At 43.2% G+C, this 15,351-nt stretch overlaps 1 protein-coding gene across 5 annotated transcripts in view; it reads left to right on the top strand.

Moving 5' to 3' along the window:
- actn1 (actinin, alpha 1) overlaps positions 1-15,351 on the top strand; it is a 140,449-nt gene that overhangs the window by 99,325 nt on the left and 25,773 nt on the right. For all 5 annotated transcript variants that reach the window (XM_041854559.2, XM_041854557.2, XM_041854558.2 and 2 more), the window contains exons 9-11: positions 13,818-13,910; positions 14,638-14,763; positions 14,997-15,101. In XM_041854559.2, coding sequence (XP_041710493.1) covers positions 13,818-13,910; positions 14,638-14,763; positions 14,997-15,101 — 324 coding nt within the window. The remainder of the gene's footprint in view (positions 1-13,817; positions 13,911-14,637; positions 14,764-14,996; positions 15,102-15,351) is intronic.

Genomic DNA, 15,351 nt, shown 5'->3' with positions numbered 1-15,351 from the left:
ACTAGAGACCATAATAGTCCTATACCATTAGGGACCATAATAGTCCTATACCATTAGGGACCATAATAGTTCTATACCACTAGGGACCATAATAGTCCTATACCACTAGAGACCATAATAGTCCTATACCATTAGGGACCATAATAGTTCTATACCATTAGGGGCTATAATATTCCTATACAACAGGGGACCATAATAGTCCTATACCATTAGGGACCATAATAGTCCTATACCGCTGGGGAACATAATAGTCCTATACCGTCGGGGACCATAATAGTCATATACCACTGGGGACCATAATAGTCCTATAGCGCTAGAGACCATAATAGTCCTATATTGCTAGAGACCATAATAGTCCTATACCATTAGGGACCATAATAGTCCTATACCGCTGGGGACAATAATAGTCCTATACCACCAGAGACCATAATAGTCCTATACCACTGGGGACCATAATAGCCCTATACCATCAGGGACCATAATAGTCATATACCACTGGGGGCCATAATAGTCCTATACCATTAGGGACCATAATAGTCCTATGCCGCTGGGGACCATAATAGTCCTATACCGCTGGGGACCATAATAGTCCTATAGCGCTAGAGACAATAATAGTAATATACTGCTAGAGACCATAATAGTCCTATACCATCAGGGACCATAATAGTCCTATACCGCTGGGAACCATAATAGTGCTATACCGCTGGGGACAATAATAGTCCTATACCACCAGAGACCATAATAGTCCTATACCATCCGGGACCATAATAGTCATATACCATCAGGGACCATAATAGTCATATACCACTGGGGGCCATAATAGTCCTATACCATTAGGGACCGTATTAGTCCTATGTCGCTGGGGACCATAATAGTCCTATGCCGCTGGGGACCATAATAGTCCTATAGTACTGGAGACCATAATAGTCCTATACCATTAGGGACCATAATAGTCCTATACCGCTGGGGACCATAATAGTCCTATACTGCTGGGAACCATAATAGTCCTATGCCGTTAGAGACCCCGATAGTCCTAGACCACTGGGGACCATAATAGTCCTATATCGTTAGAGACCATAATAGTCCTATACCGCTAGAGACCATAATAGTCCTATACCATCAGGGACCATAATAGTCCTATACTGCTGGGGACAATAATAGTCCTATACCACCAGAGACCATAATAGTCCTATACCACTGGGGACCATAATAGCCCTATACCATCAGGGACCATAATAGTCCTATACCATTAGGGACCATACTAGTCCTATGCCACTGGGGACCATAATAGTCCTATACCGCTGGGGACCATAATAGTTATATACCACTGGGGGCCATAATAGTCCTATACCATTAGGGGCCATAATAGTTATATACCACTGGGGACCATAATAGTCCTATAGCGCTAGAGACAATAATAGTAATATACTGCTAGAGACCATAATAGTCCTATACCATCAGGGACCATAATAGTCCTATACCGCTGGGAACCATAATAGTGCTATACCGCTGGGGACAATAATAGTCCTATACCACCAGAGACCATAATAGTCCTATACCACTGGGGACCATAATAGCCCTATACCATCAGGGACCATAATAGTCCTATACCACTGGGGGCCATAATAGTCCTATAATGTTGGGGACCATAATAGTCCTATACCATTAGGGACCATAATAGTCCTATACAACAGGGGACCATAAAAGTCCTATACTGTTAGGGACCATAATAGTCCTATACCATTAGGGACCATAATAGTCCTATACCATTAGGGACCATAATAGTCCTATACCATCAGGGACCATAATAGTCATATACCATCAGGGACCATAATAGTCATATACCACTGGGGGCCATAATAGTCCTATACCTTTAGGGACCGTATTAGTCCTATGTCGCTGGGGACCATAATAGTCCTATACCGCTGGGGACCATAATAGTCCTATAGTACTGGAGACCATAATAGTCCTATACCATTAGGGACCATAATAGTCCTATACCACTGGGGACCATAATAGTCCTATACTGCTGGGAACCATAATAGTCCTATGCCGTTAGAGACCCTGATAGTCCTAGACCACTGGGGACCATAATAGTCCTATATCGTTAGAGACCATAATAGTCCTATACCGCTAGAGACCATAATAGTCCTATACCATCAGGGACCATAATAGTCCTATACTGCTGGGGACAATAATAGTCCTATACCACCAGAGACCATAATAGTCCTATACCACTGGGGACCATAATAGCCCTATACCATCAGGGACCATAATAGTCCTATACCATTAGGGACCATACTAGTCCTATGCCACTGGGGACCATAATAGTCCTATACCGCTGGGGACCATAATAGTTATATACCACTGGGGGCCATAATAGTCCTATACCATTAGGGACCATAATAGTCCTATACCATTAGGGACCATAATAGTCCTATACCGCTGGGGACCATAATAGTCCTATACTGCTGGGAACCATAATAGTCCTATGCCGTTAGAGACCCTGATAGTCCTAGACCGCCGGGGACCATAATAGTCCTATACTGCTGGGAACCATAATAGTCCCATGCTGTTAGAGACCCTAATAGTCCTATACCACTGGGGACCATAATAGTCCTATATCGTTAGAGACCATAATAGTCCTATACCGCTAGAGACCATAATAGCCCTATACCATTAGGGACCATAATAGTCCTATACCACTGGGGACCATAATAGTCCTATACTGCTGGTGACCATAATAGTCCTATACCGCTGGGGACCATAATAGTCCTATGCCGCTAGAGACCATAATAGTCCTATACCATTAGGGACCATAATAGTCCTATACCACTGGGGACCATAATAGTCCGATACCGCTAGAGACCATAATAGTCCTATACCGCCGGGGACCATAATAGTCCTATGCGCTGGGGACCATAATAGTCCTATGCGCTGGGGACCATAATAGTCCTATACGCTAGTGGCCATAATAGTCCTATACCGCTAGAGACCATAATAGTCCTATACGCTGGGGACCATAATAGGCCTATACGCTGGGGACCATAATAGTCCTATACGCTGGGGACCATCATAGTCCGATACCGCTAGAGACCATAATAGTCCCATAACACTGGGGACCATAATAGTCCTACACCACTAGAGACCATAATAGTCCTATACCGCTGGGGACCATAATAGTCCTATACGCTAGGGACCATAATATTGGTTTATTGGTTTACCTGGATCCCCATTAGCGTTTGCCGATGCAGCAGCTATTCTTACTGGGGTCCACAAAAAAACAAAACATGACAAGTAACAAAACAGTGGTACACTGATAGACAAGGACAGTCACACAAATGTAAAATACAACGATACACAAACAATACAACAACAAAAATTATAATAATACAAACAATAAAACAACAAATTATATGTGTGTCTGTGTGTGCGTGTATTTGTGTTTCTCCTCACAGTCCCCACCGTTCTATGAAATGTTGTTTAATCTTTTTGTTAAAGGTCATTTTTGTTTTTGCTTAAGTAATTGGAGATGGAAGGGAGTTCCATGCGATCATTGCTCTGTATGGTACTGTGCGTTGCCGTGAATTCGTTTTGGACTTGGGGACTGTGAAGAGACCCCTGGTGGCATGTCTTGTGGGGTGTCTGAGCTGAATGTTATTTGATTATGCAGACAATCTGGAATTGTCATTACAGTTATACTTCTTATGAAAACTAGAAGAGAAGCAGTTAATCAATCGTCAACCCTCAACTAGGAAAGACTGGCATGCATGTTGTTGATGTTAGTTCTGTATGTGCAGTTAAGGGCAAGGCGTGCTGCTCTGTTTTGAGTCAGCTGCAGCTTTGCTAGGTCTTTCTTTGCTGCACTTGACCATATTAACGGACAGTAATCAGGATGGGACAAGACCAGTGCCTTCAAAAATGCATAACATCTTTTTATAACAGACATACCCCTCCCCGTCTTCACAACAACTTTGTCAATATGACTTGACCATGATAATTGACCATCCAATGTTATACCTAGGAGTTTAGCTTCCTCAACTTGCTCAATGGTCACAACCTTTATGCACAACTCCAGCTGAAGTTTAAGAGAATGTTTTGAACCAAATACAATGCTTTTAGTTTTAGATGTATTTACAGTGCATTCGGAAAGTGTTCAGACCCCTTAACTTTTTCAACATTTTGTTACGTTACAGCCTTATTCTAAAATTGATTAAATTGTTTTTTTCCCCTCGTCAATCTACACACTATACCCCATAATGACAATGCAAAAAATAAAAAATAAATAAATGAAATATCACCTTTACATAAGTATTCACACCCTTTACTCAGTACTATGTTGGGTATGACGCTACAAGCTTGGCACACCTGTATTTGGGGAGTTTCTCCCATTCTTCTCTCCAGATCCTCTCAAGCTCTGTCAGGTTGGATGGGGAGTGTTGCTCCACAGCTATTTTCAGGTCTCTCCGGAGATGTTCAATCGGGTTCAAGTCCGGCCTCTTGCTGGGCCACTCAAGGACATTCAGAGTCTTGTCCTGAAGCCACTCCTGCATTGTCTTGGCTGTGTGCTTAGGGGCGTTGTCCTGTTGGAAGGTGAACCTTCACCCTAGTCTGAGGTCCTGAGCACTCTGGAGCAGGTTTTCATCAAGGATCTCTCTGGACGTTGCTCCGTTCATCTTTCCCTCAATCCTGACTAGTGTCCCAGTCCCTGCTGCTGAAAACATCCCCACAACATGATGCTGCCACCACCATGCTTCACCGTAGGGATGGCGCCAGGTTTCCTCCAGACCTGACGCTTGGCATTCAGGCCAAAGAGTTCAATCTTGGTTTCATCAGACCAGAGAATCTTGTTTCTCATTGTCTGAGAGTCCTTTAGGTGCCTTTTGGCAAACTCCATGCGGGCTGTCATGTGCCTTTTACTGAGGAGTGGCTTCCATCTGGCCACTCTACCGTAAAGGCCGGATTGGTGGAGTGTTGCAGAGATGGTTGTCCTTCTGGAAGGTTCTCCCATCTCCACAAAGGAACTCTGGAGCTCTGTCAGAGGGACCATCGGGTTCTTGGTTACCTCCCTGACCAAGGCCCTTCTCCCCCGATTGCTCAGTTTGGCTGGGCGGCCAGCTCTAGGAAGAGTCTTGGTGGTTCCAAACTTCTTCCATTTAAGAATGATGGAGGCCACTGTGTTCTTGGGGACCTTCAATGCAGCAGACATTTTTTGGTACCCTTCCCCAGATTTGTGCCTCGACGCAATCCTGTCTCAGAGCTCTACGGACAATTCCTTCGATCTCATGGCTTGGTTTTGCTCTGACATGCACTGTCAACTGTGGGACCTTATATAGACAGGTGTGTGCCTTTCCAAATCATGTTCAAACAATTGAATTTACCACAGGTGGACTCCAATCAAGTTATAGAAACATCTCAAGGATGATCAATGGAAACAGGATGCACCTGAGCTCAATTTCGAGTCTCATAGGAAAGGGTCTGAATACTTATGTAAATAAGGTATTTCTGTGATTTATTTTTAATAATTTGCAAACATTTCTAAATAAAAAAAAATTCAAAAATTTCACTTTGTCATTATGGGTTATTGTGTGTAGATTGATTAAAAAAAAGTACAAAAATAATCAATTTCAGAATAAGACCGTAACGTAACAAAATGTGGAAAAAGTCAAGGGGTCTGAATACTTTCCGAATGCACTGTAAGACCAGTTTATTATTAATCCCCCATTCTGATACTGACTGTAACTCCTTATTTAGAATTTCAGTGAGTTCTCACTGGCTTTGGGTGTTGACATGTAGAGTGTGGAATCATCCACATACATAGTCATTCTAGCTTCGTGTGAGACCAGTGGAAAATCATTTGTAAAAATAGAGAAGAGTAACGACCCAAGGCAACTGCCCTGCGGGACACCGCGCTGTACATATCTGATGTTAAAGAAGCTTCCATTGAAGAACACTCTCTGGGTTCTATTGGATAAATAACTCTCCAACCATGTGATGGCTGGTGATGTAAAGCCATAGCAAGTGAGCTTCTTCAATAACAATTAATGATCAATAACATCAAAGGTTGCACTGAAATCTAACAATACAGCTCCAACTATCAACTTATTATTCATGTATTTTAACCAATCATCTGTCATCTGAGCCAGTGCAGTACAAGTTGAGTGCCCTTCTCTATATGCATGCTGAAAGTCAATAGTTAACTTGCTCTCTGAAAAATAGCGTTGTATGTGGTCAAACAACAATTCTCTCCATTAGTTTAATAAGAACACGCAGCAAACTGATTGGTCGGCTGTTAGAGCCAGGAAAGGGTTCTTTACTATTTTTAGGCAGTGGAATTACTTTAGCTTCCTTCCACGCCTGTGGACACACACACTCCTTTAGGCTTTGGTTAAAGATGGAGCAAATAGGGGTGGCAGTACAGTCTGCTACCATTCTCAATGGTTTCCCATCAAGGTTGTCTATACCTGGTGGCTTATCGTTATGGATGGATAACAATCGTTTTTCCACCTCTCCCAGACGTACTTGACCAAATTCAAAACAGCAATACTTCTCTTTCATTATTAGATATTTTATACCAAAATATAATTCAATGTTGTCATTTCACTTCTGAATTTTTTCCACTTTACTAGTGAAATAGTCAATGAAATGATTGGCAATATCGAAAGGTTTTGTTATAAATCACCCATCAACTTCAATGAACGACGGAGATCAATTGGGTTTTCTGCCCATGTTATCATTTAAGGTACTCCAAAGTATTTTTCCATTGTGTTTTATGTCATTTATCTTGGTTTGGTAACGTCATTTATTTATATTTTTGTTACGTTTAGTCACAAAGTTTCTCAATTTACAGTGTGTCAACCAATCAGCTGAGCAGCCTGACTTGTTTGCCACCTCTTTTGCATAATTTCTTTGAACCAATCCAGAGGGCTCCAACAGTTCTCAGTTAGTTTCTTAACAGGTGCATGCTGGTCAACAATTGGCGTGAATAATTGTACAAAATACTTCCAGTGCTGCATCTGGATTCACTTCCTCATACACATCAGACCAACATACATTTTTACACCCTCAACAAGAGTCCTGAGAAAATGTTGTATGATCTCTTAAAAATTACTTTAGTCCCAACCTTTGGCATTTTGGCTTTCCTTGTTATTGCCACAATGTTATGGTCACTACAGTCAATGGGAACTGATATTGCTTTGGCGTAAAGCTCTGCAGCATTAGTGAATATATGATCAATACAAGTGGATGTCACAGATCCAACACTATTGGTATGCACTCTAGTTGGTTGAGTGATAACATGGGTCATATTACAGGCATTAGTCACAGTTAGAAGCTTCCTGTTGAGAGGACAGCTAGTTGCTAACCAGTCAAAGTTCAGGTCACCCAGAAAATAGACCTCTCTGTTAACATCACACTATCAAGCATTTCACACACATTTTCTAGATACTGACTGTTAGCACTTGCTTTAGATGAGGAGGGTATACCTGCAACCACAACACTTCAATTACACTTGACATGAGATCTTCTCTAAACATTACAGGAATATGGCTCTGAATATATACAACAACACCTCCCCCATAAGCATTCCTGTCTCTTCTGTAGATGTTATATCCTTGTATTGCTACTGCTGTTTCAAAGGAATTATCTAAGTGAGTCTCAGACATGGATAATATATTAATGTTATCTGATGTTAGCAAGTTATTGATTTCATTAACCTTATTTCTAAGGCTACATATATTAATACGGGCTATTTTCAGCCCTTTCCTGGGTAGCTAATCAGAGATAGACATAATATGGAAAATAACAAACAAAGCAAGAGAAAAAAAAAACATTATTCAGCATTCCATCAACCAGTTGGTGTGTGTAAGTGTGTGTTTGCTGCGGGGTTGACGCTACGAAACCACAGGCCTGGCTCTCTCATCCCTTCCAGTCCTAGACCACCATACCATAGTCCAGGGGTATTCAACTCTTACCCTACGAGGCCCGGAGCCTGCTGGTTTTCTGTTCTACCTGATAATTCATTGCACACACATGGTGTTCCCAGGTCTAAATCAGTCCCTGATTAGAGGGGAACGATGAAAGAAACAGTGGAACTGGCTTCGAGTTCCAGAGTTGAGTATGATGGCCATAGTCCTTCCAATAGTCCAACCACTAGACCACTATACCATAGTCCTTCCAATAGTCCTACCACTAGACCACCATACCATAGTCCTTCCAATAGCCCTACCACTACACCGCCATGCCATAGTCCTTCCAATAGTCCTACCACTGCACCACCATACCATAGTCCTTCCAATAGTCCTACCACTAGACCGCCATACCATAGTCCTTCCAATAGCCCTACCACTACACCGCCATGCCATAGTCCTTCCAATAGTCCTAACACTAGACCGCCATACCATAGTCCTTCTAATAGTCCTAACACTAGACCGCCATACCATAGTCCTTCCAATAGTCCTACCATTGCACCGCCATGCAATAGTCCTTCCAATAGTCCTACCGTTGCACCACCATACCATAGTCCTTCCAATAGTCCTAACACTAGACCGCCATACCATAGTCCTTCCAATAGTCCTACCACTGCACCACCATACCATAGTCCTTCCAATAGTCCTACCACTACACCGCCATACCATAGTCCTTCCAATAGTCCTACCATTGCACCGCCATGCAATAGTCCTTCCAATAGCCCTACCACTACACCGCCATGCAATAGTCCTTCCAATAGCCCTACCACTGCACCACCATACCATAGTCCTTCCAATAGTCCTACCACTACACCGCCATACCATAGTCCTTCCAATAGTCCTACCATTGCACCGCCATGCAATAGTCCTTCCAATAGTCCTACCACTACACCGCCATGCAATAGTCCTTCCAATAGCCCTACCACTGCACCACCATACCATAGTCCTTCCAATAGTCCTACCACTACACCGCCATACCATAGTCCTTCCAATAGTCCTACCATTGCACCGCCATGCAATAGTCCTTCCAATAGTCCTACCACTACACCGCCATACCATAGTCCTTCCAATAGCCCTAACACTACACCACCATACCATAGTCCTTCCAATAGTCCTACCACTACACCACCATGCCAATAGTCCTACTATGGTACTACCACTAGACAAGACCACCATAGTCATACCTTGATAGCCCTATACCACTAGAAGATCACCACTTCATCAGTTCTACTACTATCCTACCAGTGGAGGTACCTCAGAGGAGGAAGGGGAGGACCATCTTCTTCAGTGAATTTCATAAAAATAAAAATAGTGAAACATTTTTAGATAAAACGATAATAAATATATTCATTATCACCAAATAATTGATTTAAACACACTGTTTTGCAATGAAGGTCTACAGTAGCCTCAACAGCACTCTGTAGGGTAGCACCATGGTGTAGCCGGAGGACAGCTACTTTCCGTCCTCCTCTGGGTACATTGACTTCAATACAAAACCTAGGAGGCTCGTTTGCAACTGTTGGACTAATGATTACAGGCAAGAGTGTGCAAGGCGGTATTGAATGTGTCAATGTCTGTCATCTTGATTACTAAAATGTATCTCGACCTGTGCACCTACGTTGTAAACTTTAATTCATAGGCTAGGTTGTAGCAACCTCATGATGGGTATTGGGCAAATTCTAGTATCATGTAGTAGCCTAAACCCATCGCTGTTACATTGAGCTGAGTGAATGGAATATGAATGACAGTCATCCAATATGCTGTAATAGAAATAAGGCCATGCTCATAAAAACAATAATTCTCCTCCCTCATCTTAAACGGCACCGACCGCCACTGTATCCTACCCTAGTCCTATACCACTATATCACCAAACCATACCACACCATCCACCGTCTCTAACTATTGGTCCACTCATAGGAAGCCGGTCGTGGCAGTCTGCAGTCAGCTTGTATCAGTGTCTCATTGTGACGGCACGTGGCATTCGATGACGCTCAGAGTCACAGCGTGTTCCCCTGTTTAGCCTGTTAACCATGAGTCACAGTGTGTTCCCCTGTTTAGCCTGGTAACCATGAGTCACAGTGTGTTCCCCTGTTTAGCCTGGTAACCATGAGTCACAGTGTGTTCCCCTGTTTAGCCTGGTAACCATGAGTCACAGTGTGTTCCCCTGTTTAGCCTGTTAACCATGAGTCACAGTGTGTTCCCCTGTTTAGCCTGTTAACCATCAGTCACAGTGTGTTCCCCTGTTTAGCCTATTAACCATGAGTCACAGTGTGTTCCCCTGTTTAGCCTGTTAACCATGAGTCACAGTGTGTTCCCCTGTTTAGCCTGGTAACCATGAGTCACAGTGTGTTCCCCTGTTTAGCCTGTTAACCATGAGTCACAGTGTGTTCCCCTGTTTAGCCTGGTAACCATGAGTCACAGTGTATTCCCCTGTTTAGCCTGGTAACCATGAGTCACAGTGTGTTCCCCTGTTTAGCCTGGTAACCATGAGTCACAGTGTGTTCCCCTGTTTAGCCTGGTAACCATGAGTCACAGTGTGTTCCCCTGTTTAGCCTGTTAACCATGAGTCACAGTGTGTTCCCCTGTTTAACCTGTTAACCATGAGTCACAGTGTGTTCCCCTGTTTAGCCTGGTAACCATGAGTCACAGTGTGTTCCCCTGTTTAGCCTGTTAACCATGAGTCACAGTGTGTTCCCCTGTTTAGCCTGGTAACCATGAGTCACAGTGTGTTCCCCTGTTTAGCCTGTTAACCATTAGTCAGCATGGTACCTGAGTGTCCTCAATCTCAGGCCATGGATCAGCATGGTACCTGAGTGTCCTCAATCTCAGGCCATGGATCAGCATGGTACCTGAGTGTCCTCAATCTCAGGCCATGGATCAGCATGGTACCTGAGTGTCCTCAATCTCAGGCCATGGATCAGCATGGTACCTGAGTGTCCTCAATCTCAGGCCATGGATCAGCATGGTACCTGAGTGTCCTCAATCTCAGGCCATGGATCAGCATGGTACCTGAGTGTCCTCAATCTCAGGCCATGGATCAGCAGGGCATGAGTATACAGTATACAAACAACAGACATCACATTTACCAATACAATGAATCACCCAAGCCACCAATACAATGAATCATCCAAGCCACCAATACAATGAATCATCCAAGCCACCAATATAATGAATCATCCAAGCCACCAATATAATGAATCACCCAAGCCACCAATACAATGAATCATCCAAGCCACCAATATAATGAATCATCCAAGCCACCAATACAATTAATCACCCAAGCCACCAATACAATGAATCACCCAAGCCACCAATACAATGAATCATCCAAGCCACCAATACAATGAATCATCCAAGCCACCAATACAATGAATCATGCAAGCCACCAATACAATGAATCACCCAAGCCACCAATACAATGAATCATCCAAGCCACCAATACAATGAATCACCCAAGCCACCAATACAATTAATCACCCAAGCCACCAATACAATGAATCATCCAAGCCACCTATACAATGAATCACCCAAGCCACCAATACAATGAATCACCCAAGCCACCAATAAGTGCTGTGTTTGTTGAATGTCCTTCCCTATAAGCGTGCTGAAAGTCTGTTGTCAATTTGTTTACTGTAAAATAGCATTGTATCTGGTCAAACACAATTTTTTCCAAAAGTTTACTAAGTGTTGGTAACAGGCTGATTGGTCGGCTATTTGAGCCAGTAAAGGGGGCTTTACTATTCTTAGGTAGGGGAATGACCTTTGCTTCCCTCCAGGCCTGGGGGAACACACTTTCTAGTAGGCTTAGATTGAAGATATGGCAAATAGGAGTGGCAATATCGACCACTATTATCGTCAGTAATTTTCCATCCAAGTTGTCAAACCCCGGTGGCTTGTCACTGTTGATCAACAACAATACTTTTTTTCACCTCTTCCACACTCACTTTACGGAATTCAAAGTTACAATGCTTGTCTTTCAAAAATTGGGCAGATATACTTGGATGTGTAGTGTCAGCATTTGTTGCTGGCGTGTCATGCTTAAGTTTGCTAATCTTGCCAATGAAAAAAATCATTAAAAGTAGTTGGGCAATATCAGTGGGTTTAATAGGGAAAGTAATGTGAGTATAATCAGTACAGAGGCAGAAGGCCATTTCTTGCTCTTAGAGACATTACATTAGTATGTCTATTTGGGATTCTGGATGCAGCACTGCAGTCAGAGCAAAATATTTTCTGCCCAATTACGCTGCGTTTGTACAACACACAAATGTACACAGTCGAACAGCAACCTCTGATTCTGCATGTTGCCTGTAAGCTTTACTGTATCTTTTAAAAAACAAAAACAAAAAAAAACATCTCCTGTTGATGGAAGAGGGATGTCGCTCTCTGTCTCTGATGAATCTATAAGGAAATATGTACATGTAATAAAGACAGACAGGACATGTTATAAAGACAGACAGGACATGTTATAAAGACAGACAGGACATGTTATAAAGACAGACAGGACATGTTATAAAGACAGACAGGACATGTTATAAAGACAGGACATGTTATAAAGACAGACAGGACATGTTATAAAGACAGACAGGACATGTTATAAAGACAGACAGGACATGTTATAAAGACAGGACATGTTATAAAGACAGACAGGACATGTTATAAAGACAGGACATGTTATAAAGACAGACAGGACATGTTATAAAGACAGACAGGACATGTTATAAAGACAGACAGGACATGTTATAAAGACAGGACATGTTATAAAGACAGACAGGACATGTTATAAAGACAGGACATGTTATAAAGACAGACAGGACATGTTATAAAGACAGACAGGACATGTTATAAAGACAGACAGGACACGTTATAAAGACAGACAGGACATGTTATAAAGACAGACAGGACATGTTATAAAGACAGACAGGACATGTTATAAAGACAGGACATGTTATAAAGACAGACAGGACATGTTATAAAGACAGACAGGACATGTAATAGAAGTGCTGCTCTTCTCTTCTCTCAGGAGGCTGTTTCACGCAGCTCAGCACCTGCATGTAGGTGGAGACAGGCCATAGAATGACATTATACTATTCTATAAAAAGACACTGGTGCAGAGAGGAAAGTGCCCTAGGACAGTGGTTCTCCCTTCCATCATTGGGGAGGATTAGGGTTATTTCTATGGGAACAAGCAGAGAGAACATTTAGCAAGTTTTAAGCTTATTTCCTGCAATTCTAAACATTTTGCCATGTGGTGGAGAAAACATTTTGCAGTTTTAAAGCTTATTTCCTGCAATACTAAACATTTTGCCATGTGGTGGAGAAAACATTTGGCATTTTTAAAGCTAATTTCCTGCAATTCTACACGTTTCTAGTTAGATATCTAGAGAGAGAGGGAGAGAGAGTTAGATATACAGTATATATAGAGAGAGAGTTAGATATCTAGAAAGAGAGAGTTACATATCGGGAGAGAGAGGGAGCAAGAGAGAGAGAGTTAGATATCTAGAGAGAGAGGCAGCGAGAGAGAGAGAGAGAGAGAGATATCTAGAGAGAGGGGAGCGAGAGAGAGAGTTAGATATCTAGAGAGAGGGGGAGCGAGAGAGAGATAGAGAGAGAGAGAGAGAGAGAGGGGAGCGAGAGAGAGAGAGAGAGGGAGAGAGAGTTAGATATCTAGAGAGAGAGAGAAAGGGAGAGAGAGAGTTAGATATCTAGAGAGAGGGAGAGAGAGAGAGTTAGATATCTAGATAGTTTTCTGCAATGCAACCATGATGTGTTTTGACTGACTACAGTAACAGCACCAGTTCCCATGGCGATGATAGAACGTGTTGACTGTGTTCCTTCCCCTTCCTCCCCCAGGCGGAGACAGCAGCCAATCGGATCTGCAAGGTGCTGGCTGTCAACCAGGAGAATGAGCAGCTGATGGAGGACTACGAGAAGCTGGCTAGTGATGTGAGCACCACACCCCTCCTCTGTCCTCCTCCCAATAATGCCTCTGCATCCCCATCTCCTTACTCTCTGTCCTAAGCCCAGAGGCTGGTTGCTCTGACAGTGTAGAGACTAAGACCTCACCAGGTCACACAACACAAGATTTTTAGGGTGACGAGTAAGTATCAGAAATATGAGTAAAGCAATAAATGAGTCGCTCGGGTCCCAGGCTGTTTGAGCTATCATGTTAGGCATGACAAGGAGTGGGTGGAATGATACCACAAACGGATCTGGGACCAGGCTAACAAATAAGAACAGCAGGCAGAATTGTGCTTTATTGAATTAGCTTCTTAAATTCTCACTGTGCTACATCTATTAGTTATTCACTATTAGTAACAAAAGTCTCCCTCTCTCTCTCTCTCTCTCTCTCTCTCTCTCTCTCTCTCTCTCTCTCTCTCTCTCTCTCTCTCTCTCTCTCTCTCTCTCTCTCTCTCTCTCTCTCTCTCTCTCTGTCTCTGTTTCCATTCCTTTTCTCATTGTGTTAACCTCACCTGCTCTACCACTCCTTGCTGTCCCTTCTACCACTCCTTGCTGTCCCCTCTCACTCCTTACCATCTACCAATCCTCCCATTCCTCTCTCTCTCTCTCCTCTCCTCCAATTATCCTTCCCCCCTCTCTGCCTCTCCTCTCCTCTTCCACACCACCTCCCCTCTCTCTTCCTGCTCCTCCACCCCCCCCCCATCCCCCATAGCTCTTGGAGTGGATCCGTCGCACCATCCCGTGGCTGGAGAACCGTGCCCCAGAGAACACCATGCAGGCTATGCAGCAGAAGCTGGAAGACTTCAGGGACTATCGCCGCCAGCACAAGCCCCCCAAGGTTCCATTCCTGCTGGGGGCCAACACCCACTTGGATTGTTATAATAATTGTCACTAATTCCTCATTCTGTACTTTCTATTTTATGAATCAGGGCACTCTTGTAAAAGAGACATCGGTCACAATGGGACTTCCCTGAATAGGTTTAATAATAATACGAACAATGTATGATTGTGTGACTAAGTCATTTTGGATTAAAACGTCTGCTAAGTGAAATATATAATTATTATATTAAGGTCCAGGAGAAGTGCCAGCTGGAGATCAACTTCAACACCCTGCAGACCAAACTGAGACTCAGCAACAGACCTGCCTTCATGCCTTCTGAGGGGAAGATGGTCTCGGTAGGTAATCTATGAAGTACACTACACACCTCTCTCTCTCTCTCTCTCTCTCTCTCTCTCTCTCTCTCTCTCTCTCTCTCTCTCTCTCTCTCTCTCTCTCTCTCTCTCTCTCTCTCTCTCTCTCTCTCTCTCTCTCTCTCTCTCTCTCTCACTCTCTCGCTCTCTCTCTCTCTCTCTCTCTCTCTCGCTCTCTCTCTCTCTCTCTCTCTCTCTCTCTCTCTCTCTCTCTCTCGCTCTCTCTCTCTCGCTC

This window comes from Coregonus clupeaformis, chromosome 29 (genome assembly GCF_020615455.1).
Source record: "Coregonus clupeaformis isolate EN_2021a chromosome 29, ASM2061545v1, whole genome shotgun sequence".
In the NCBI taxonomy this organism is placed as follows: Eukaryota; Metazoa; Chordata; class Actinopteri; order Salmoniformes; family Salmonidae; genus Coregonus; species Coregonus clupeaformis.
The sequence above is the reverse complement of the archived record's forward strand: the minus strand, read 5'-3'. Positions and strand labels throughout refer to the sequence as shown.